At 51.1% G+C, this 25,143-nt stretch overlaps 1 protein-coding gene across 1 annotated transcript; it reads right to left on the bottom strand.

The window, feature by feature from the left end:
• Positions 1-952: 952 nt before the first annotated feature.
• LOC147413043 (olfactory receptor 6E1-like) lies at positions 953-24,852 on the bottom strand. The gene is made up of 5 exons (XM_086480914.1): positions 24,756-24,852; positions 9,757-9,943; positions 4,624-4,673; positions 3,989-4,109; positions 953-1,940 (listed from the first exon to the last, which is right to left on the bottom strand). Exons 1-5 carry the CDS (start codon positions 24,850-24,852, stop codon positions 953-955), a joined length of 1,443 nt encoding a protein of 480 aa, XP_086337040.1.
• Positions 24,853-25,143: the final 291 nt, after the last annotated feature.

Genomic DNA, 25,143 nt, shown 5'->3' with positions numbered 1-25,143 from the left:
TGGTGAGAGGTGAAGTGGTCAGGCAGTTGGACTAGATGATCATTGTAGCACCCTCCCTACTGAACCATTCTGTTCTACAGAGGTACCTGTACAGGGTGGATCCCTCCAGCACCTGGGCTCTGACACTCAGTCTCCTCAGTATGAGCCCCTGAGGCTACAGTCCCATTCCAGATGCTGGTACAGACCATCTCAGTCTCACACACACACACAAACTCTGACGTCCAGTTACTCCGGTCTCTCAGTTGCTGGCACAAATGACACAAGGGCTGTCTGACCCCCTGGTCCTGCTTAAGTTGCTGCACTCACACCCCTGTGCTCACAGGTTCACGCAAAGGAGAGATTGACTCACCCAGGAAAGAGTTGGAAATAAAGTTTCATGAGAAGACAGAACAGGTTACACTGGTCGAGGGCCTCCCCTAAACTTCCCATAATAAGTCCTGTGCAATCCAAAAATGCTCCTGCCCTGCATCCCAAAAGGTGTCCTCCACCTCCAGGCAACAGTCCCCTTAGCCCAAGTGGTGATCCAGAAAGCTGCTCTCAGTGACTTCTCTTGATGGGTATCACACCTGGAAATGGGGCTGATGGCTTTCCCAGGGCAGCCCTGGAAGGAGCTGGGACAACTTGTTCATGCCTCAGGAGCCTTTAATCTGGGTTCCCACCTGCCACTGTGCCTCTGTACTCTTCTTAGTTTGCAGAGAAGGGCTTTTGATGAGCTGGTGGCTCTCCTGGGGTGGGTATGGGAGAGCTGAGGCAGGGTATTAGCTGAGCTACTCCTTCTGCCATTGGTAGTGCTTTCTTCGACTGTACAGATGAGCTTTGTATCACTTAGCCTGACACAATCCCACAAGAACATCAGCCTCCTGAGGCATCTGTGTTTGGAGGTCACATACATATGCACTGGTATCATTTAAGAGGTGACAGCAGGTCATTGGAATCACTGTCCAGAAAGGCATCATGATGAGGGGAAAAGCTGTACTGTTCCACGGGCAATGGCTTTGTTCAGAGCCAGCATCACAGCCTTGTTTCTAAGACTGTAGACGAATGGATTCAAGAATGGGTACAGGACAGTGTTCAGCAAAGCTACGATTCTGTTTGTCTCCAAGGAAACATCTTCTGAAGGACACACGTAGAGAGCAATGCAGCTCCCATATGCAATGGCCAAGGTGGTGAGATGGGAAGAACATGTAGTAAAAGCTTTTTTCCTCCCAGAGGCTGCTGGAAGGTGTAGAATACAGAGAAGGATGCCCATGTAAAATGCCAGAGTTAAACATAAGGAACCCAGTACGACAAATGGCAATAAAAAAGAGTCTAGTTTCCAAAGCAGGCTGGTGTCAGAGCAGGACAATTTGAACAAGGGGGAGTTGTCACAAAAAAAATGGTGGATCTTGTTGGAGCCACAGAAAGTCAGCGCGTAGAGGAGGACCAGACGGTAACTCATGAGTGTGATGCCTGTGACCCAAGCAGCAACAACCAGGCGGATGCAGAGCTGAGGCTTCATGATGGCAGCGTAACACAAAGGCTGGCAGATGGCAACATAGCGGTCAAAGGACATGACAACCAGAAGAGCCAACTCTGTGCAGCCCAGGACAAAATAGAAATAGGATTGGGCAAAGCAGCTGCTTAGGGAGATTCTTCTCCTCCCAGAAGCCAGGATCACAACGAGTTTGACGCTTGTGGAGGATGTAAACCAGATCTCCAGGAAGGACAGGTTGCTGATGAAAGAGTACATGGGGGTTTGCAGGCGGTGATCCATACACACCAGGAAAATTATGGTCATGTTCGCCACCACTGTTGTCAGGTAGACGAGCAGAAGGACCAGAGAGAGAAATAGCTGTAGTCTTTGATCAAGCCCTGAGAAACCCTCTAGGACGAACTCAGTAACTGCACTTTCATTTTCTGGTCCCATGCTCAATTTCAGTTCATCCTGAGGAGACAGGAACCTGGCAAAAACCAACTGTGATAATTTCACCCTGTGAGTGAAAGGTTCTGCCCTTCCTTCTCTGCTGCTTTCCTTTCTTGCAGTCTTGCTATATGACACAGACAGAGACAGTCCTTCAAGCATTTCTCCCACCTGAATTTTTCTGTTTCGCATTTCAGTGGGAGTCCTCATAGAATTTGTTGTCTCTTTTCTGCCCTTTCCAAACACTCACAAAGGATTTCTTTCTCCAGAACACATTTTAAAGAGGCCGTTAGCTATTTCACTCCATTCCTGGGTAATCCCAAATCCACCAAACCTCTGTCACACCTATGTGCCAAACTCTCCTCTCCTATTGCACAAATACTAAACAATCAAAACAAATGAAATCAAACCAAATCTGTATGTTGAAAGCTGTTCTTTCTAATTTTCCATACTTGCCTTTTTGGGCTAGGAATCCCCGAGAATCTGTTGATTTTAAAATAAGTAATATCAAGTATCTCTTCTGTAATCCCCCACTTTCTTCCATGGCTTCTTGTTCTCTGCTTCTTCAGGAGAGGACAGGGATGGGAAGGGGGAACAAGGACCAAGTCTGACTTGTCTTCCTTAGTACTCTAAATAGTGACTGAAATTTTCTGTGGTTCCACACAGTCTCATCTGATATCCGCCTGCACTCAAATGCAGTTGTTTCCAAACAGCTGCTCATTGCTATTACCCTCAAATGTCCTGACCTAAACGCAGAGCAAGGGTGTCTGGAAGAGATTTGTAAGCTTTCTTTTGCGTGCCAGTTATAGGCTGGGAGGACCCAGCCTCTAGTGTTTTCTCTTGTCTCCATTGAGTATAGAGGGAGCCTCTGGGAAACAAGTTCTCACAGGCACCTGCAGCACAGTCGGTGACACTAACTGTCCAAGTCTCAAGTCTCGGATATACCCAGTTATTATTTTTTAAAATCAAAATACGAATCTAACAGAAGGAAGCACAAGAAAAGTATACATAATAACGACCAATGTTTTTCCCTTCATCTATACCGTTGTTTTTAGACATAGATAGGAGCAGAGCAGATGAGACCAGACACAGGATGATTCACAACGCAAGGGGAGGAGAGCGAGGGGAGGAGCTGGTGGGTTTGAAGCAGTGAAACAGAAGTTCTCCACAGGCTGTGTTGTCCCCTCAGGCTCTGTCCCAGGGCAGAATGGGTAGCATTACACAAGGAGCAAAATGGGAAGTTCATTGTAGGGTGGTGCTCCACGTTGGCACGACATTTCAGCTTGGGGCTCAGGCTAGTCTTACATCCCAAATGCCCGGATTGTTCTTGCCTCTAGTCTGGCACAGGGGAAGCTCTGCACTGGGTTCTGAGGTTAAACCACTGGCTGCATTTGAGCAAAATCTCAAGCTCAGTGACCCCCAGCAGTTTGAGCGTGGTGAATCGGTGAATCAGAGGTTGTCATCCCGGTTTCCATTTTCTAGGTCAGTTCACACACTCAAAGGCTGGTGTCTTCTTACTCTGTTGGGTGACACCTAAATTATCTAAAAGTATTCTTCTCCTGAAGGCACCTCCTTAGGGGAACCTACAGATTTGCACACAGACTCTGTTCAGGCCCTGCATTGCCAAACACGCAGCCAGCGTGAGAGACACAGAGTGAAGAAAGAGAGGATGTGCAGGTGAAGGATATCCAGGTGAAGAAGGCCTTATTGTGGCTTTGCACAGAGGTTATCCTCAGGATGGTGCCTATCATGGAGGCATAAACCACAGCAGTCCATGTGAAGGAGCTCAGCAGCACAGCAGAGGGAAAAGCAGTGCCCCAGGCAGCTGCTGCCATGTGGACACAAGCTCTGCTGCCCAGGAGGGTCCCGTAGTGCAGGGATTTGCAGATGGCAACGTAGCGGTCATAGGCCATGACAGTGAGGAGATAATACTCTGCTGTGAGCAAGAAGGCAAACAGAAATACCTGGGCAGCACATCCTGCGTAGGAGATGGCCCTGGTGTTCCGGAGGGAATTGGCCATGGCTTTGGGGAGAGTGGTGGAGAGGCAGCCCAGGTCGATGAGGGAGAGGTTGAGGAGGAAGAAGTACATTGGGGTTTGGAGGTGGGGGTCGCAGGCTACAGCGGTGATGATGAGGCCATTGCCCAGGAGGGCAGCCAGATACATAGCCAGGAAGAGCCCGAAGGTCAAGAGCTGCAACTCCCGTCTGTCTGCAAATGCCACCAGGAGGAATTGGTTGATGGAGCTGGCATTGGACATTATTTAATTGCAGGAATGAGGGACTGCTGAAAGAGGAAAAGTCATTGATAAGTGAAGGCAGATTTCGCTGAACCAGTCTTATCGTTTTCCCATAGATATCTCCCACAATGGCTTCATTTTTAGGGAACTTCAGACAGTCCCTTTTTGTGAGGTCAGGATTGACGAGCAGGGACTCTACCCATGGGCTCCAGACAAGTCAGACCTGTGCTATTGCAGTGGTGTCAAACAGCCCCTGCATTCAATAGCTGTTCCTGGCAGTGGGTGCTTCACTTGAGTGAGAGGTATTTGCCTCGGTGACCGTGTGACAATTGTCCCTATTTATTGCAGTGTGATGGAGTCAGCACCCAGACCTGCTGTGTCTGAGAGGGAAGAGCCCAGGGAGGGACCCAGCCCTTCCAAATCTGCTCTCCTGAACAGCAAAGTCTAGGAAGGAATCACTGTAGGCTGAGAGAGAATATTTCTCACCATCATTTTCCATCTTCAGGCTCTCTCCTGACATGATAACAGCAGCGTGCCTGTGGGGGAGAATGGGCCTGTCACTGGGTTCCCATCCCTGCTGCTGAAGTGCTCCCAGCATGGGGGAAGGGCACTTCAAGCTCTTCAGCCCAGGGAGATGCTCAGGTGCCCAAAAGACAATGCCCAGCATCTCCTGAAGAGAGACTCACCTTGTTTCAGGTTACTGCACTCTACATTATCCAAAGCCCCCAACGTTGAGTGTCTCAGAACGCATCTGAGACAATCCCCTGACGTCCAATGCCCACAACCCAGAGCTTTCAAAAGCAAGAACAGGAGCAGCAGGAATTGGAGAAAAAACCACAAAGCAATACCCTGATCCTTCTGCAAATGGGGAACAGGAGAGGAAGGCAGCTGGCACTCGGGAAAGCCTTCTCCTTACACAGCAGAGCACAGCACCTCCATGTTGGTGACATCCCAGGCATGTTGCTCTCAGTCCCTTTTATCTGCAGAAGGAAGAGGTTTATGTGTCAGGAGAGATGCAACTTTGCTGGGGATTTCTCCTTCCACCCACAGCTTCCCCCACAGATCCGTGAGGCACTCCCTGGCAGGATGAGTGCTGATGCCAGCTGGTGACAGAGTCCATGCCCCAGGTAACAGCCACCTGAGGTGAAGAGACACAGCTTGGAAGGACAGTCCTAGGCACCCCTGGCTGCACACCCACCTTCACACCCCACAGCCATCCCCACCAGAAGGCAGCCGTCATGCCCTGTCCCTCTCACACTGCAGGAGGGAAGCCCTGCTCTGCAGCCCGGCTTCCTCTTCTCCGTCACAGACAGATCCCAGAGGTTAGACACATTCAGGAGATCCTGCAAGGAACCACCGACACATCACCCTGCACCCAGAGACTTACTGTGTCAGAGGCTGGGAAGAGTTCTCCTCCAGTGAGCTCTCAGCCATCCTCCCCCTCTCCCCTGCCTTCAACCTCTCTCTGCCCCGCTCCTTTCTCCTTGGTGCCCACAGGCAGCCCCCTCAGCCCTGCTGCGCTTGGCAGAGCAGCTGCTGCTGGGCAGAGCTGTCTCCCTGCAGCTCTGCCTGCTTGCTAGGAGCTCTCTCTGTCCCAGGAGACCAGCCCAGATCAGCTCAGCAGCAGAGCAGCAGCCCAAGAACTTTTGATGATCTCTCTGGTGGTTTATATGAAGTTCATGAAACTCAGAGACTGAGGTGAAGCTGAGGAAACTTCTCGAGGAGTCAAAGTCAGAAGCAAACTCCAAAATGTCTTGGAGTGATAATGGGTTCCACTGAGAGATGTTACTGACAACGCCTCCCTCGGGGCTTGTTAAAGGAGAAAACTGGAGGCAGTGAGGACAGGTAGGCAAAGGCAAGGTGAAGGTGGCTCTGATGCTGAGTAAACCTTGCTGTGCTTTATCAAGACAAAAGACCAGGCCCTGAGCCCCAGCCCCTGCAAGGCAGACCCTGTCCCTCAGCCATTCCTCAGGGTTCTTCCTGGGGCAGGGTGATGTGGGGATGTGCAGTGCCAAGGGCAGGGCCAAGGTGCTCCGCTTCTGAGTTTGTCCTGGGTGGGCTGAGGAGGCACTGAGGTGCTGGTGCCATAAGGTATAAAGGGTCTTCTGGTAGGCCTTGCGGGTTGAGACAACAGCCACAGCCAAGGGGAGAAAGCCCTCGGCTCTCTTGGGGGCTTTTTGTCTTGCCAGAGCCCTTGAGCGTCTCCACCACAGGATGTCCTACAGTGTCCCACACCTGCGCTTGCCATTGCACCGTGCAGATCAGACTGTCCCCAGGAGAGGCCTCCGCAACGTATGCGGGACATTTGGCAAGACGACAGTGCTGCCAAGAGCTCTGGAGTGTCCCTCTCCTCCCAGAATCACAGAACCAAGGAGGCTGGAAGGCAGCCAGCCGCCACCTTTTCTAGGCTTCCCCTTCATGTATGGTTTTAGCCAGCAGCTCCTTTCTCAGCCAAGCCAGCCTCCTGCCACCTTGATGTGACCTCAGGCATGTCAAGGTGGACTATTCTGGATCATGAAGAGGAGATCCTTGAGTATCAAACAGCTCTCTGGACCTGTCCTCTCTGCTTGGCTGTAGCCCATCAGTTCTTCTAAGAAGGTCCATCAGCAAGCCGAAGTCTGCCCTATAGTAGCCCTGTTCTTTCTTTTCTTCCCTCTTTCTCAGTATCCTCAACTCTACCTTCTCCCCCTGGACTTTTCCATTCCTAGCCAGCTCTTCCTTGTTTGTAAATGTTGTGTGTTAAACCCAGGAAGAATTTAGGCACAACCCTGCAGCTTGCACACCTCCCTCCTCCAACCTCTGTGGAACAGCGGAAAAGGAAAGAAGAGTAAAAGCAAGAAAACTTGTGGGTAAAGATGGTCACTTGGGGTCATTGCCCTGATTGTGTCCCCTCCAAACCTCTTGTACTCTCACCCCCCCAGTCTATTCACTGCTGGAGCACAGTCAGAAACAGAGCAGGCCTTGACGCTGTGCAAACACTCTTCAGCAACAGCCACAACATTAGTGTGTTCTCAGCATAGTTTTGGTCACAAATCAAACACAAGACCATGGGAGCCTCCATGAACAAATGTATCTCCAGCCCAGCCAGACCCAGTCCAATCTCCACCCCTTCTCCATCCCCTTACTCTCATACTCAGCTCCACACTGTGCAAAAGCACCTCATCTGCCACCACCCCTTCCCATCACGTGACTGACAGCTATTATTGCCTTATCTATGGGTCATCCCTCTCACATGTCCATGAAACGATCCATAAAGTGTCCACTGATTTAATGTTGTCCATGACTTGGGTTCCATTTGGGATGGCGGTTACTGAGGACAAGAGAGGTGTGATGTGTGGAGTTACTGGTCATGAAACCAGCTCAGGTTGGATCATTGCTTCACTTGCTCAGGCTTTTAGAATGCTCATTTAGGTGATATGTGCTGTAGAACTTTCTAAAATGTACAACTCAAATTGTGAGTTTTTTTCTACCCAGGTTAAATCTACTGCAGGTACACATCAGATTTTCCAGAAATAAACCCAGTGCATCCACATCTTTGAGAAAAGAAATCCCACAATCAGGTTGGCCTTTTCCTAAGGAAGGAGCAACCTGTGCTGTCTTTCCTGGACAGTTCCCTACGTGCACTATAGGGACATTATCTCCTTCTACAACAGGCAGGTTTTTGTTTGGGCAGGGCCAGGTTGATCAGTCCATCCTCTGGTATTAACCAGGCAGGTGTCTTCTGCCCAGGCTGCATCCCACTGCTTGTATTTCCCAGCCCCCTTTGCTCTCACTATTGTCCTTAACAGTCCCTTCTCTCAGTCAATCATTCCAGAGGCTGGTGTGTGACAGGGGATGTGGCACACCCAATCATTGCCACGTTCCCTGGCCCAGGGGCTTCTGAGGGTGTTTCAGAAAGGAATCCTGCTGTCTGCCTCAGGTCTTTCTGGGGTGCCACAGCACTTGCTGTTCAAGGCCCAGGATGGTGTTTTGGGGGGTGGTTTGGGTCATGGGGCATGTTGCCATCCATCTGGTTGTCACTTCCACCACAGTAAGGACACGTCACTTGCCTTGGCAGGTTCATGACAGTGTGATATAACCCATCTGTGAGGCCTCTCTGGATTGATATCGCAGCCACCATCCTTCACACCACAGAGGCTTTGCTCGCTTGGCTCACTTGACTCCGGTGCGTGTGTCACACTCCTGAATAACACCTGCAATGGCTTCAGTGGTCAAGTCCACCTCTCCATCTCAAGCCCATCTGGACATTGAAGCTCTCCCTAGATGTCCTGACCCTACAGGATTCCACTAACTTATGATTAGTTAACTCCTGTGTTCCCAGTGTTGGTCCACCTCAGCCACTTCCATTGTTGCACACGGTCTATATTCTTGTTGTGCTGATGTTCCTCAGGGATTTCTCTGTCACTTCCCTTGTCCCTGGTGAGTGACTCCAGCTGTTGAGCTTCCTCATCCTCCAACTCCTGACTGGTGCCCGAATGTTCCAGCAGTGGAGCAGCCAGGCACCTCTCTCCTTCCCTCTCTGGCACCTGTTATATTTCTGTTTTTTTCCATGGTCTCTCAAGTTCAGTGACCTGGTAGTTTTGGTCTGATTTTGCTGATTTTTCTCAATTCTTTCTTCTATTTCCATGAAAAAGAACAGCTTCATACTTCAATTCGTTCTCCTGCCCTACTAATAGGTGGTACAGACCCATCCACATTTGTGTGGCTGTTTTTTTACTGCTGGGGTGATTCCTCTAGTGACTTGAGGCTTGGGTTCCTATCTCATCCCTGGTGGCCTCAGGTTTAGTTTGAGTTCCCTTCCCAACCATGGTGTTCTCCAATATTTTGTCCATGTCACAATCATGGCATGCTCAGAGATGACTTGGGTCTGTATCTCAGCCATAATTTTCTGACAGCACTGAAGAGATAGACACGGACCAAGCCCCAGTACAGCCACAGGAGCTGCTGGGTTTCACTGGGGTAGGCAAGGCACCCTTCTGTTAGGTAGTGTGTCCATGGAGCGGGATTACCTGCCCTCTCAGGCTTCAAAGAACAGGCATTGGGAGGTGATAACCACCCTAGGCACCTGCCCACACACCCGGACACCCAGGGACTGGCTGCCTCAGGGCATGTCTCAGGATCTCCTCACCAACGACTTGTCTCGCCTGATGTCACAATTCCACACCAGATTGCACACACGTTAGAAGAGAGGAACACTCTTAGCATATAATTGCTGCATGATTATCTTGAGACCCAAGACTTATCCCCTCCCCTTCCTGAGAAGAACAAGTGTTCAATCAAGATAAGGACACCTCTGTTCTCCCAAAAGTAACAGATGGATCCACGTTGAAGAGTAACACGAGTTGCTGATGCCAAATGACTTTGCAGAAGTCAGTGATGGAAACAGAGAATCATAGAATTATGTAATGGCTTGGGTTCAGAGGGACCTCAAATATCACCTAGTTCAAACCCTCCTGCCATGGCAGAGACACCTCCCACTAGACCAGGTTGCTCAAGGCTATATCCAATGTGGTCTTGAACACTTCCAAGGTTGGAGGTGAGGCTAACAGGTCTGTAATTACTCGAGTCCTCCTTCTTGCCCTTTTGAAGACTGGAGTGACATTTCTTTTCCTCAGGTACCTCATCTGTTCCACAGACTTACGAAAGATGATGGAGACTGATCTAGCAATGACTTCTGCCAGCTCCCTCAGCACCCGTGGGTGCGTCTCATCAGGGCCCACGGATTTGTGTATGTCCAGGTTGCTTAACTGCTCCCTGACCCACTCCTCATCAGCCAAGGCAAACTCCTCCTTTCTACTGACTTCCTCTGGAGCCTCAGGGGTCTGGGGCTCCTGAGGACAGTCTCCAGCAGTACAGACAGAGACAAAGAAGGCATTCAGTAGCTCTGCCTTCTTTGTATCCTCTGTCACCGGGGCACGTGCCTCATTCAACAGTGGGCCTACATTGCCTCTGGTGTTAGTTTTGTCTGCAAGGTATTTGAAGAAGCCCTTTCTGTTGTCCTTGACCTCCCTTGCAAGGCTTAACTCCAAGGAGGCCTTAGCTTTCCAAGTTGCCTCCCTGCATCTTCTGACAACACTCTTACAGTCCTCCCAAGTGGCCATTCCCTCCTTCCAAGATTTATAGACTCTCTTCTTCCACTTGAGTTTGCCCTTTCCTTCCCTCTTTATACTGTGAGGGTCTCCTGCTTCTTTTCTTGATTTATTACCCACTGGGATGCTCAGATCTTGAGCTTAGAAGAATTGGTCCTTGAGCATAAACCAACTATTTTGGGCCCCTTTACCTTCTAGTACCATGTCCCATGGGATTTCCCCTAGCAATTGCTTGCAAAGGCCAAAGTTGGCCCTGCTGAAGTCCAGGGTTGTGATCTTGCTTGGTATTCTGGTCCTACCACACCAGATCCTGAACCCCACCATCTCATGGTCGCTGCAGCCAAGGCTGCCCTCAACCTTTACTGCTTCAACCAGACCCTGCTTGTTAGTGAGGAGGAGATCCAGCAGTGCTCCCCTCCTTGTTGGCTCATCCACCAATTGCATCAAGAAGTTCTCATCGATGCACTGGAGGAACCTCCTGGACTGTGAATGACTGGCTGTGTAGGCCTTCCAGCAAGTATCTGGGGAGTTAAAATCCCCCCATGAGCAACAGGTCCTGTGATTGTGAGGCTGCTGTCAGCTGCCTGTACAAGGCCTCACCAACTTCCTCATCCTGGTCAGGTGGCCTGTAACAGACACCCACAACAGTATCTCCCATGCTAGCCTGCCCCTTGAGTCTCACCCAAAAACTCAGCTATCTCCTCATCCACTCCTGGCCAGAACCCCATACATTCTAGTTGCTCTCCCCCACCAAGCCTTGTTGACCTCTCTTTCCTTATAGCGGGAAAACCTCAGGAAAGCTCCTGAACACTGAGATCTGCTGCTGGCTGCTCCCGACTTGAAGCAGCTGATCTTAGAGACTGATGTATAATATGTTTAAGTTTCTTCTTGAGAAAATGTCATGTCATTTTCTGTGTAACCAGAGTGTGGATTTCTGTATCTGCATTCCTCTTTGTAGGGACTGGAGCTGTTGCTGACAGTATGTCTTTCCTGAAATCCTTGAGTGTCAGGTTTTTTTGGTTATGATTTTTTAAGGCTAATTTAGTATTTCAATTAAAGTGAGATGGCTACTTTTTTACACTTTCTTCACGCATTTGTTGGGAAGAAATGGATCTCATGAATCAGAAAACGTGAAGGAAAGCTCTGCCTTGTTCAGTGTCAGCTTGCTTCTCATATCCCAATTGCATGAAGGATTTGTCAGCTTTCTTTTGTAATGCTTTTTATAATATTGAAACTCTGTGCGTGTTCCGACTGGTAGTAGAGCGCGTTTTTAGCCTTAGTTCTTGCATCCAGAAGGTGTCAAATTCAGGAGTAATAGAGGAGGTTACAGGCAGGGCCTTAATCATTCCTCACTGTGGAATCTTTCATCCTAGTCAGCTGTCCGCTTCTTGTGGAGTGTCTGCGTTTGTGGGGCGTGTAACAGTGGTCAGCTCGTAACCTTTGGAGTGAATCACTGACATGTGACACACAGCAATGAAGTAAAACATCCCTTGAGCTGCCTGAAGAACTTCTCTGGGGGAAAACTCACCCCCATGACTGCTCTGAAGAAGCTGCGGTTGGCTGGGGCAGACGTGGTAACGGGCTCCGTAAGGAAGTGTCAGTGTCAAAAGTGCAAGTGGAGCATTCCCCACCTCTGGTTTTTTGAGTGAGGTGCGTGTGAGTAAACTACACTCGCAGCTCAGACATGAAGGCTTTTATTGCCTGGAACAGGCTGCCGGAGGGCTAAAGTACTGCATGGGTCGCTGAAAGCCGCCAGACTCTCTGGAGTGCTCTGAGGTTCCTTTGTGGTAGGAAAATGAAGAATATTTGGGTCAGTGCTACCCCTGCTGTTCTTGCTTCACATTAAAACAGGACACTAAGCTAAATGGGTCGTGCTGGGTGACATCATAGGTGGCTGCACAGGTGACAGGTGAAGAGCAGCCCCTGCCTTGTGCAGCTCCTCCTGCTGTCCCTGATGGCTCAGGAGCTGCTAGGGCAGGAGTGTGCAGCAGGCTTGTGCCGCTGCTGGGGATGTCACTGGAGGCTTTGTGTCAGTCCCAGCAGGAGCAGGCAGTTGGCTTGTGCTGGTGTTGGTGATGTCCCCTGTGCCTGAGCAGGATATAGGGCAGAAGCAAGGTCCTGGCAGGTGGAGGTGCCTGTGATGTCCAGGGGGATGAGGAAATGGGAGGCCAGGAGGCAGCCCCTGGGTTTGCAGCTGCTGCTGAGGTCCCAGGTGCCTGGGGAGTTGGGAGAGCAAGAGCTTGGAGCTGGGTTGTGCAGGGGCTTGGGATGGCCATGGTGGCTGAGGAGGTGTGAGGCCAGGGGCCAGCTGGGTCTTTGCCAAAGCCATGGTGATCTTCCTCTGTACCTGCATTACCACTACTCTGCCTGTCACACGCTGTATTTGATTTCTCTGCCTTTTCATGGATTTTCACCTGTCCTGATAAAACGACCATTTCTAAAGTCATCTTTTCAGATGCCAACCGCCCAGGCAAAGGCCTTTTCCATCATCCTCCAGTTTTTTTCCTTCCTTTACACTTTGTTCATTCAGACACCTCTCACCTATGCAGCTGCTTTGAGATTCAGGGACTAAAAGATTTCAGTAGTCTAGTTTTCTCTCACCAGCTCTTACATTAGGTTTATACCTACCTTTGTGTATGTATCGATCTAAGACATTTCTCACAGGATTATGCCCTGTCGAAAGGTGACCTCATTAGAGACACCTTGTACTTAGCACACAGTTGAGGAGTGTGTTTTATTGTTGATGAGACATGGTCACGCTTTACTTTCCTTGTCTTGCCCATGGGGGAAGTCCTTCTGTGCCTGTGTGCAGGCAGTTCTCTAAGGAAAGCAGGTGGGAGATGGTGCAATGGAGATGTAACATTTTTCTGCAAACTTGAGTGGAGAAGTCTGAGGCAAGACAGGAGGTAAATCCCCGTTGGCAAAGACAGCAATGGAGAGGTAGAGGAGGTGAGGAGCAAAGCTGTCCGTACAGTGTCAGACCTCAAGGGACTGCTGTTCCTAGCTGTCCAGACCTCCTGAGGAGACACTCTGCATCACTGTCAATTGCAGAATGCTTCTATCATCTCTTCCCTAAACTGAAAATTAAATAAAAATACTCATTAAAATTAATTTTAATTAGGTGCACTTTTCAATTTTCGTCTGTATGTACGTTCTGAAAGGATTCCAATTAGCTACAAAAATCTTAAAGACTTGAAAAAAATTAAAGACAGACAAATATCTCCTTAGGGCTTTCTGTCTTTTAATGAGCCCCATGGGGTATTTGGCCTTAAGAAAAGGAATCTCAGCTACTGAGAGGAAACTGAACAAACTGCTAAGTCGTTAAAGTCAGAAGCAAACCCCAAAGTTCCTTGAAGGACTGATTGGCCCCACTGAGGGCCACTGCTGACAAAGCCTCCCCAGGGACTCCTTAGAGCAGAGAACTGGAGGCTGTGCTTGCAGGTAGGCAAAGGCCCTGTGCAGGGGGCTGGAGTGCTGAGAAAACCCTGGCTTGGTTTCACCCAGCAGAAAGTCCAAACCCTGACCCTCAGGCCCTGGGCAGGCAGATCCTGCCCCTCGTGTGGGGCTCAGGTCTCTTCCCGGGGGCAGTGGGGTGTGAGGGGGAGCGGTGCCAAAGGCAGGGAAACTGGACAAGCCCTCCCGGCTTCCCCAAGCAACGGGGAAGGAGAAACGGAAAGTTCTGCCTGGGAGGCCTTGGTGGCAGAGGCCACTGCCATAGCCAAGGGCCCAAGGCCTTGCTCCTGTTGGGCCTTTGAGCCTTGCCAGAGCCCTCGGCCATCTCTGCTGCAGGCTGTCCTGCACTCTGCCACGCCTGCACCTCTTCCCTTGCAGGCTGCACACACCCATCTTGCTTTCCCACACAGCTCTGCCCTCAGCATTTCTAGACCTTTACTGATGTCTCTCCACCCTCACTGCCTGTTCCTTGAAACACAAAGTCGTGGGCAGATCCTGACACCCTCTGGGGGACCTCTTGCACCACAAGGCTACCCTTTGAGGGAGATTTCTTTTTCCTCACATGCAGTCTGAACCTTCCAAGCGGCACTTTGTGGAGGTTTCCTTCTTTCCTTCTCTTCCCACTTCCCAGAAAAGCTCCATCATCTCTGGAACCACCATTCAAGCAGTTATTATAGAGCCTTGGGTGTGCATTTCATCAGCCTAAAGAAGCCCAGATCCCTCAGCCCTCCACACAGGCCCCAAACCCCATCCTGGAAGATCCTATCTAGAGCTTCTCCAGCTCCTGCCCATTCCTCCAAGATAGAGCGTCCCACATGGAGACACACTAGTCCAGATGTGGCCACACCAGTGCTCAGACAAGGGCCATCATAATTCCTGTCTGGCTGGCCATGATGCCCCTAATCCAGCCCTGTGTGCAGCAGGCCTTATTCCTGGTCAGCACATGCCACTGGCTAATGCGGCATCCCTCATCATGCCCAGGCTCCTCTCCTCAAGGTCATAGAATCACAGAATGGTGGGAGTTGGAAGAGCCCTCTGGAGGCCCTGGCCGCACTCTTCTTCACACACCCCAGGATATCACTGGTCTTTTTTAACACAAGGGCACGTCTGGCTCATGGTGAACTTGCTGTCTACTACAGTTCCCGGGTCCTTCTCTGCAGAGCTGCTCTCCAGAAGGTCAACCCCCAGCCTCTACTGGTGCAGGGGGTTATTCCTCCCCATGTGCAGGACCCCACTCTTGCCATTATTGAACCTCATGAAGTTCCTCCCTGCCCAGCTCTCCAGCCTGTCCAGGTCTTGCTGACTATCAGCACAGCCTTCGGGTGTGTCAGCCACTCCTCCCAGTTTAGTACCAACAGCATGTTTTAGTTGTATATTTTAGCAAGTACTGCAGCAGGTAGCACCTAAATGCGAGTTTCAAAAATCTAGGCAAGTGCAACAATCGTAGAATCATGGAATCGTGTTTTTTGAGAACCTCCAGGGATGGTGACTCCACCACTTCCCTGGGCAGCCTGTTCCAGTGTTTGAGAGCTCTTTCAGTAAAGAAAAATTTCCTAATGTCCATTCTAATCTTCCCCTGGTGCAACCTGAGGCCATTTCCTCTTGTCCTATGACTTGTTACTTGGGAGAAGAGACTGACCCCCACCTCACTACAACCTCCTCTCAGGTAGTTGTAGAGAGCGATGAGGTCTCCCCTCAGCCTCCTCTTCTCCGGACTAAACAATCCCAGTTCCCTCAGCTGCTCCTCACAAGACCTGTTCTCCAGACCCTTCACCACCTTTGTTGCCCTTTTCTGGACACGCTCCAGCACCTCAGTGTCTTTCTTGGAGTGAGGGGCACAAAACTGCACACAGAAGTTGAGGCGCGGCCTCACCAGTGCCAAGTACAGGAACACAATCACCTCCCTGCTCCTGCTGGCCACACCATTGCTGATACAGGCCAGGATGCTGTTGGCCTTCTTGGCCACCTGGGCACACTGCTGGCTCACGTTCAGCCGCCTGTCGAGCAGCACACCCAGGTTCTTTTCTGCCGGGCAGCTTTCCAGCCACTCATCCCCAGCCTCTAGCAGTGTGTGGTGTTTTTGTGACCCAAGTACAGGACTCGGCTGTTGGACTTGTTGAACCTCATGCAATTGTCCTCAGCCCATCGATCCAGCCAATCCAGGTCCCTCTGTGGAGCCTCTCTACCCTCGAGTAGAACAACACTCCCACCCAATTTAATGTCATCAGCAAACTCACTGAGGGAGCACTCAATCCCCTCATCCAGATCGTCGATAAAGATGTTAAACAAGACCAGCCCCAAAACTGAGCCCTGGGGGTCACTGCTTGTGACCAGTCACCATCTGGATTGAACTCTGTTCACCATCACCCTGTGCTTGACCGTCCAGCCGGTAACCTCACCCAACCTGAGCTACTTGTCGTGATCAGTAACTCCACACAACACACCTTTCCTGTCCTGTGTAACCACCATACCAAATGGAAAAGAAGTTATTGACGAACTCAGTCAACACTTCACGGACAATTTCATGGACATTTGAGAGGGGTGGCCCACAGTTAAAGCAGTGATAGCTGTCTGTAAACAGTACGATTGGAAGGGGGTGTTTGCATATGAAGGTCTTCTGGATAGTGTGGGACCTGATTATGACAGAAATGGGATGGAATAACGGATGGAGATTGGACTGGGCCTGGCTGGGCTGGACTTACTTCTCTTCATGAAAGCTCCCGTGGTGCTATGTCTCAGTTTCGTGACTAAAACCATGCTGAGAATACACGAATGTAGAAGCTGTTTCTGAAAAGTGTTTGAAAAGACTCAAGGCCTGCTCTGCTTCTGACTGTGCCACGCCAGTGAATAAAGGGGTGACGGTGCAAGAGGTTGGGAGAAGAAACAAGAAGGCCATTGACTGCAAATGGTCACCTTAACCCACAAGTATTCTTGCTTTTACTACCCTTTAGTCTTCCCCTGTCCCACGGAGGTTGATGAGGGATGTGAGCAAGCCGCAGGGTGGTGCCTAATTTCTTGGGGTTGTTAATCCACAACATATAGAAAACAAGGAAGAGCTGGCTAGGAACGGCAATGTCAGGGGTGAGAAGGCAGAGTTGAGGATCCTGAGAAAATGGGAAGAAAGTAAAGAACAGGGCTTCTGGAGGGTCTGCTGAGGGACATCCCTAGAAGAACCCACGGCCTACAGCCCTGAAGAGAAGACGGGTGCAGAGAGCTGTTTGATGCTCAAGGATCTCCTCTTCATGACCCAGAATGTTCCACCTTGACATGCTGGAAGTCACATAAAGGTGGCAGGAGGCTAGCATGGCTGAGAAAGGACTCCTGGCTAAAACCAAGCATGAAGGGGAAGCCCAGAAAAGGTGGGGACTGGCTGCCTTCCAGCCTCCTTGGTTCTGTGATTGTGCGAGGAGAGGGACACTGCAGAGCTCTTGGCAGCACTGCCCTCTTGCCAGGAGCTCCCTTCATCCCAGGCAGGCAAAGGCAAGGGCAAGTTCGCTCTGATGCTGAGGAGACCTGGGGGTGTTCCATGAAGGCTACAGGTCCTGACCTCCAGCCTCTGGGAAGGGAGAACATGTCCCACAGGCGTTGCTCAGGCGTCTCCTGGGGACAGTCTGATCTGCACGGTGCAATGGCAAGCACAGGTGTGGGACACTGTAGGACATCCTGTGGTGGAGACACTCAAGGGCTCTGGCAAGACAAAAAGCCCCCAAGAGAGCTGAGGTCTTTCTGCCCTTGGCTAGGGCTGTTGTCTCAACCCCCAAGGCCTACCAGAAGACTCCTCCAACTTCTGTCACTAGCACCTCAGTGCCTCCTCATCCCACCCAGCACAAACCCAGAAGCAGAGGACCTTGGCCCTGCCCTTGGCACTGCACATCCCCACATCACGCTTCCCCAGGAAGAACCCTGAGGAATGGGTGAGGGACAGGGTCTGCCTTGCAGGGGCTGGCGAGTCAGGGCTTGGTCTTTTAGCTGGACAAAGCACTCCAAGGTTTACTCAGCATCAGAGGCCCCTTCACCTTGCCTTTGCCTACCTGTCATCACTGAATCCAGGTTTCTCCTTCAACCAGCCCCCAGAGAGGCTTTGTCAGTAACGTCCCTCAGTGGAACCCATGAGTGCTCCAAGAAACTTTGGAGTTTGCATCTGACTTTGACTCTTCAAGAGGTTTCCTGAACTTCCCCTCAGTGCCTGGGTTTCACGGATGTGGCACCAAAACCACCAGAGAGATCATTAAAAAGTTGTTGGGCTGTTGCTGTGCTGCTGAGCTCGGCCTGGCTCCTGGGACAGAGAGAGCTCCTAGCAAGCAGGCAGAGCTGCAGGGAGACAGCTCTGCCCAGCAGCAGCTGCTCTGCCAAGCGCAGCAGGGCTGAGGGGGCTGCCTGTGGGCACCAAGGAGAAAGGAGCGGGGCAGAGAGAGGTTGAAGGCAGGGGAGAGGGGGAGGATGGCTGAGAGCTCACTGGAGGAGAACTCTTCCCAGCCTCTGACACAGTAAGTCTCTGGGTGCAGGGTGATGTGTCGGTGGCTCCTTGCAGGATCTCCTGAATGTGTCCAACCTCTGGGATCTGTCTGTGATGCAGAAGAGGAAGCCGGACTGCAGAGCAGGGCTTCCCTAGTGCCATGTGAGAGGGACAGGGCATGACGGCTGCCTTCTGGTGGGGATGGCGTGAGGGTGTGAAGGTGGGTGTGCACCTGGGGGAGCCCAGAGCTGTCCTTCCAAGCAGGGTATCTTCACCATGGGGCTCTGTGACCTTGGGCATGGACTCTGTCACCAGCCTACATCAGTACTCATCCTGCCCCTGGGAGCTCCTCATGGAGCTGTGGGGAGAAGCTGTGAGTGGAAGGACAGATCCCCAGCAAAGATTGATCTCTTCTGACATATAAACCTCTTCCTTGTGCAGAGAAAAGGGACTGAGAGCAACCGGCCTGGGATGTCACCAAAGTGGAGGTGCTGTGTGTGCTGTGTAAGGAGAAGGCTTTCCCGAGTGCCAGCTGTCTTCCTCTCCTGTTCCCCATTTGCAGAAGGATCAGGGTATTGCTCTGCAGTTTTTTCTCCAATTCCTGCTGCTCCTTTTCTTGCTTCTGGAAGGTCTGGGTTGTGGGGGGAGTGTTAGGCATCTCAGATGCATTTGAGTCACTGATCCTGGGGGGCTGTGGGCAATGCAGTGTGTGGGACTTGGAAACAAGTTGATCCTCCCTACAGGAGGTGCTGGTCACTGTCTTTCAGGCACATGAGAACCTCCTTGAGGTGAAGAGCTTGAAGTGTACTTCCCCTGTGCTCAGGGCAATTCAGCAGGGGAGGGTGGGAACTCAGTGACAGCCCCATTCTCCCCCACAGGCACGCTGCTGTTATCATGTCTGGAGAGAGCCTGGAGAAGGAAAATGGGGGTGAGAAATGTTCTGTGTTGGCCGTGAGTTATTGCAATCCAGACTTTGCTGTTCAGGAGAGCAGAGTTGGAAGGGCTGGGTCCCTCCCTGGGCTCTTCCCTCTCAGACACAGCAGGTCTGGGTGCTGACTCCATCGCACTGTAATAAATAGGGACAATTGTCACACAGTCACTCAGGCAAACGCGTGTCACTCGACTGAAGGCGCCCACTGCCAGGAACACCTACGGAATGCAGGGGCTGTTTGACACCACTGCAATAGCACAGATCTGACTTCTCTGGAGCCCATGGGCAGAGCCCCTGCTCGTCAATCCTGCACCTACAAAAAGGAACTGACCGAAGTTCCTCTGAAAAAAGAAGTAATTTTGTGTGTTTTCTCTGAGAAATGGCATAAAACAGGCTCAGACAAAACTGTCAATATCTTCTTCTCTTTCAACAGTCCCTTATTCCTGAAGCGAAATAATGTCCAATGGCAGCTTCATCGCAGAGTTCCTCCTCCTGGCATTTGCAGAGAGGCGGGAGCTGCAGCTCTTACACTTCTGGCTCTTCCTGGGCATCTACCTGGCTGCCCTCCTGGGCAACGGACTCATCATCACCACTGTAGCCTGTGACCACTGCCTCCACACCCCCATGTACTTCTTCCTCCTCAACCTCTCACTGCTTGACCTGGGCTTCCTCTCCACCACTCTCCCCAAAGCCATGGCCAATGCCCTCTGGAACACCAGGGCCATCTCTTATTCGGGATGTGTTGCCCAGGTTTTTCTCTTTGTCTTCTTGATCACAGCAGAGTTTTGTCTTCTCACCGTCATGGCCTACGACCGTTACGTGGCCATCTGCAAACCCCTGCACTACGGGACCCTCCTGGGCAGCAGAGCTTGTGTCCACATGGCAGCAGCTGCCTGGGGCACTGCTTTTCCCTATGCTCTGCTGCACACGGCCAATACATTTTCACTGCCCCTCTGCCAAGGCAATGCTGTGGACCAGTTCTTCTGTGAAATCCCCCAGATCCTCAAGCTCTCCTGCTCAGACACCTACCTCAGGGAGGCTGGGCTACTTGTGGTCAGTGTCTGTTTAGGCTTTGGGTGTTTTGTGTTCATTGTGGTGTCCTACGTGCAGATCTTCAGGGCCGTGCTGAGGATCCCCTCGGAGCAGGGACACCACAAAGCCTTTTCCACCTGCCTCCCTCACCTGGCCGTGGTCTCCCTGTTAGTCAGCACTGCCATGTTTGCCTACCTGAAGCTCCCCTCCACCTCCTCTCCGTCTCTGGACCTGCTACTGGCAGTTCTGTACTCGGTGGTGCCTCCAGCAGTGAACCCCCTCATCTACAGCATGAGGAACCAGGAGCTCAAGGATGCTGTTAAGAAACTCATTCCTTCCACATTGTTCAATAGTGAAAAAGTTATTTCCTCTCTGCACAAATGATTCACAGATTATCTGATTCCATACTTCTTTGGCATTTTTTTATGTCGTATGGTTTTTAGAGGTTGGATTTTTTTCTTCACTTTTTTGGGGAGATGTTTTATTTTGTTCTTAATATCTTTTATATTATTATAATTGCTGTGTTGTCATTCATGGTTCTTGTGTTAGTAGACAAATGTTTTTATTTGCATCACTTACCTGAGGCATGGACCAAATTTGGGATGCCTATTGCCCTTATAAAAGCGTGTTTGACCCTGGCTCAGAGTTAATTTCCTTCACAGCCGCTCTGAAATGAAATGGGATTCCCTGCTGCAGTGCTTTCAGGCTGAGCTCTTTCTCCAAGGAAACCTGAGGAACTTCAGCTCTTAAGTTCCTCTTTCCCCATGTTTTTAAGAGTAAAAAGCTCAATTTTGTAGCCTATTTGAGACATAGGGCTGGATTTAAGAATCACCAGAGGGTTTCAGGTATCGGGTACGTTGATAAGTATATTGAGGGATGTACCCAGGGCTTTTCCACAGGTGACACTAAATACCCCCATTCTCTAGGAGGGGAACATGGAGCTGTTGGGAGAGCTGGGCAGTTCTGCAGGGACAGCATGTTCCTGGGGATGTGTGGAGATGGAAGAGGGCTGCAAAGATGGGGTTTGGGGCTGAGAGTCCAGGGCATGTGCAGACCTCCTCTGGGCACTCTTCAGTTCCTCCCCACCTGTCTACAGCAGGAATTCCCACAGAGGGACACACCAGACCAGGTGTGACCACCACAGAGCTCACTGGAGGGGGATGAAAACTCAAGATGTCTGGGTGGCCACGCTCCTCCTCATGCAGCCCCCTGTGCAGCTGGCCTTGTTCATGGTGAGTGCTCTCCGCTGGCTTGTACGATGTCCCTCGTGGTGCCCAGGCCATTCTCCTGCTCAGCCAGTCACGTCCCAGCTGGCCCTGACTTATGGGCTTATTTGTTCCCCCCGATGCTACTTCTCCTTGTAAAACTGCAGAGGTTCCTGTTGGCTGAATCCCAGAGTTCCTCAAGGTCTGCCTGCGCTGAAGCTCCATTTGGTCAGCTCTTAGTGTTTGTGTGCAGGCGGCTCACCCTGGTTGTGGAGAGCCATCACCACAAGGTGACAGCATGAGGAGTTGCAGGGCACTACAGACAAGAACAGGAGCTACTAGTTTGTGCTGGGCAAGGTCAGAATCAGCACGGCAATGATCTGAGGAACACTGTGTGAGGGCACAAAGTCAGCAAACCATGGCCAGTGGGGAAAGAGCAGAGCTGGGCTGTTTGTAGAGGAATCTGTAGGAGGATGATGAAAGGGAAGAACCTGGGAGTGGGAAAGAGGGAAAAGGAAACGCGAAGGTTCAGCTCAGGATGTGATGAGGCCTGTTTGGGGTTACCTGCCTGGCAGCCTTGAGTCAATGACTGAGGGGGACAAAAAAGCCACAGCTGAGTGCACCAAACCTGTGTCTGCTTCCTTCTGTGGTCATGGGGCACTGAGAGCTCTCCCTGTTGTCATCAAGGGAAGACCCATGGTGCGTCATTCATGCATCCTGGAAGGGACATTGGATCCCTCCAGCTGCTGGTCTTAGACCCTCTGTCTGTTTAGGAGCTGGTCCCAGGAGTCCCTCATTCCCTCAGTTCCCCCGTGCACTGCCAAACACACAAGCAAATGTCTCTCCAGCGCAGAATCACAGAAGTGTTGAGGCTGGAAGACAGCCAACCTTCACCTTCTGTGTGATTCTTCTTCGTGCTCCATATAAGACAGGAGCCCCTTTCTCATCCACTCCAGCCTCCTCCCACCTTGGCGTGATTTCTTGTATGTTGGGTTGGACCGTTCTGGGTCATGAAGAGGTGATCCTTGACCATCAGAGAGTCCTCTGAAGAATCCACCTGCCCACAGGCATCCCCTTGTCCAAGGCTATGAAAATTTCCCTCCTAAACTGTTATATGAATTACTCTTTACATTATGAAGTTTTATTACCTTTCTTAATAAAGATATCTGTATCTCACATTGTATAATGATTTGCTGAAACAAATTAAGGACACCAGCCCATCATAAGCACCAGAAGAACAGCCCTGCCATGGAATCTTAGAGCTGTCCATGAAGGATAAAGTATACTCCTGGAGAACACAGATAATGCTAGCATCCCAGCCGCTCTAACGCATCTTTGAACCCCTCCCAGCATCTGCCATCATAATTAAATACTATCAGAAGACCAACTCCAGGAATCGCTGCATCCATAGGCAAGCAGGGGAATGCTGATGGATGGGGGCACTGCAGAAATAGAGCTGCTTGTGAAGTTTTAATAGGATTAATAATCAGTGGTGTGTGTAATTAGTGATTAATCAAGACATGTTTTACCTTAATGCCTGAACTGTATAAGAATCCAATGTAAAACGTTGTTTGGCAGTGTGGCAAGGTCTGGCTCTTCTCTAGCCAGGAGATGCAGAGCAGTCCAGGAACACACGGCGAATCACACCCAGGTCTCCACTCGTGTCCCCACACTCTCAAACTTCTCTTTTTAAGCTCCACCAACCTTTCCTCACCCCCGTGATGATACAGTCGAGGAACAGAGAAACACTTTTCCCAGGGGGCCTGGCAGCAGCACCTTCTCCTTCCTGCAGATCCCCTTCACCTCCAACAAAGGCCCTCAGGGGCAGCAGAGACCCCACTGACAGCAAATCCATTTCTTGCCAGGGCTGCACTTCCCAGCCCTCTTCCTCTCTGTCCCTGGGGACAGCGGGATTTGCTCCCTCCCTTGGCATCCTGTTGCAGCTTTCTTTGTCCATCTGCTGCCCACTCGGCCGTGTCTGTGCTCTGAAGCAAAGCCTTTGCACACATGGGGACTTGGACCCTCTGCACCAGGTTTCCCAAAGACAAGTCAGGGCTTGGCCTGCAGCCACACCAGAGGTGCCACAGCCCACATGTGCACCACTGCCCCCAACCTGGGGTGCAGACAAGTTGAGAGAGAGCCTGTGCTTTTTGAGATGGATGGAGTAACAGCCAAGGCGTGGTGGGACAAGTCACATAGCCTGGAGTGCTGCAATGGATGGGTGCCAGCCTTTCACAGAATCACAGAATCAGAGAATAGTGGCGGTTGGAAGGGCCCTCTGGAGATCATCTAGTCCAACCCCCCTGCTAAAGCAAGTTCACCTAGAGCAGGTCTCACAGGACTGTGTCCGGGTGGGTTTTGAATATCTCCAGGGAAGGAGACTGCACAACCTCCCTGGGCAGCCTGTTCCAGTGCTTTGTCACCCTCACAGTGAAAGCTTTTCCTTATGTAGAGGCAGAACTCCCTGTGCTCCAGTATATGCCTGTTGCCCCTTGTCCTGCCACTGAACACAACGAAAAAAAGCCTGGCCACATCCTCTCAACTTCCACCCTTTAGATATTTATAAGCATTGATAAGATCTCCTCTCAGTCTTCTCGAGGCTAAAGAGCCCCAGGTCTCTCAGCCTTTCCTCACAAGAGAGATGCTCTAGTTCCCTCATCATCTTTGTAGCCCTCCACTGGACTCTCTCCAGTAGTTCCCTGTCTCTCTCGAACTAGCTGGCCAAGACCTGGATACAGCACTGCAGATGTGGCCTTACAAGAGCAGAGTAGGGGCGGGGGGACAACCTCCCTCCACCTGCTGGCTACACTCTTCTTCACCCACCCCAGGATACCACTGGCCTTTTTGGCCACAAGGGCACATGGCTGGCTCATGGTTAACTTGCTGTCCACTACAGCTCCCAGGTCCTGCTCCGCAGAGCTGCTCTCCAGCAGATCGACCCCCAGCCTGTACAGGTATATGGGGTTATTCCTCCCCAAGTGCAGGACGCTACACTTGCCGTTATTCAACCTCATTATGTTCCCCCCCGCCCACCTCTCCAGCCTGTCCGTGTCTCGCTGAATGGTAGCACAGCCTTCTGATGTCAGCCACTCCTCCCAGTTTAGTATCATAACCAAACTGGCTGAGGGTGCACTCTGTCCCTTCATCCAGTGGCTGATAAATAAAGTGAATAAGATTCGACCTAGTACTGACTCCTGGGAACACCACTAGTTACAGGCCTCCAACTAGGCTCAGCAGCACTGATGACAACTCTCTCAGCTCTTCTGGAGTTTTCTTCTTCCTCATGTCCAGTCTCCACTTTCCAAGCTGCACTTTGGAGCAGTTTTTCTCTCTCCTGTTTTTTCCTGCTTCCAAGGAAAGATTAAAAACCTCAGAAAGCCCCCTTCAAGCAGCCAGCCTAACTCATCATCCTTCTTGCGGCCTTTCACCTGACCAGAAAGAAGTAACCTCACCGTGATCTTCTGAACCTGCTCTTTCAGCTTCCTGGAGAGGCACAAACAAGCCACACGCCTGCTGCTGTCCCATCAGGTACTCGGGCAGAAGGCACATGACAATCCATACCCAGGCCCTCTCCCTGCATGGGGCTCCCCTGTACAGGGGAAAGGAAGGACTTTCAATAGTGTTGGCCCGAATGCTGAACACTGAGGGATTCCGGTTACGACTGGCTTCTAGGAGAGCTTTGTATCACTGGTCATGTTTGGACCTGGTCATCCAGCCAGCTTCCCACCCTCGCTGTACCATCCGCTCTGTCAGCCCTGAGAGCGTCAGTAGGCTCTAAGGAGACTGTGGGAGATGATGTCAAAGGCCGTGTGAAAGGCCAGGCACACACCGTGTCCTTGT

This window comes from Leptosomus discolor, unplaced genomic scaffold (genome assembly GCF_034619465.1).
Source record: "Leptosomus discolor isolate bLepDis1 unplaced genomic scaffold, bLepDis1.hap2 HAP2_SCAFFOLD_35, whole genome shotgun sequence".
NCBI lineage: Eukaryota > Metazoa > Chordata > Aves > Leptosomiformes > Leptosomidae > Leptosomus > Leptosomus discolor.
Note: the sequence above shows the minus strand (reverse complement) of the source record. Positions and strands in the feature narration are given on the sequence as shown.

Excerpts from the sequence above, each read along its gene's own strand:
- LOC147413043 (XM_086480914.1), bottom strand. The coding sequence starts at position 24,852 with ATGTGCCTTCTGCCCGAGTACCTGATGGGACAGCAGCAGGCGTGTGGC. Across the intron at positions 4,674-9,756 it reads AAGTCTGTGGAACAGATGAG|GCACGCTGCTGTTATCATGT; the intron begins GTACCTGAGGAA and ends TCTCCCCCACAG. Across the intron at positions 4,110-4,623 it reads CCTGAAGATGGAAAATGATG|ACAGACGGGAGTTGCAGCTC; the intron begins GTGAGAAATATT and ends TGGCATTTGCAG.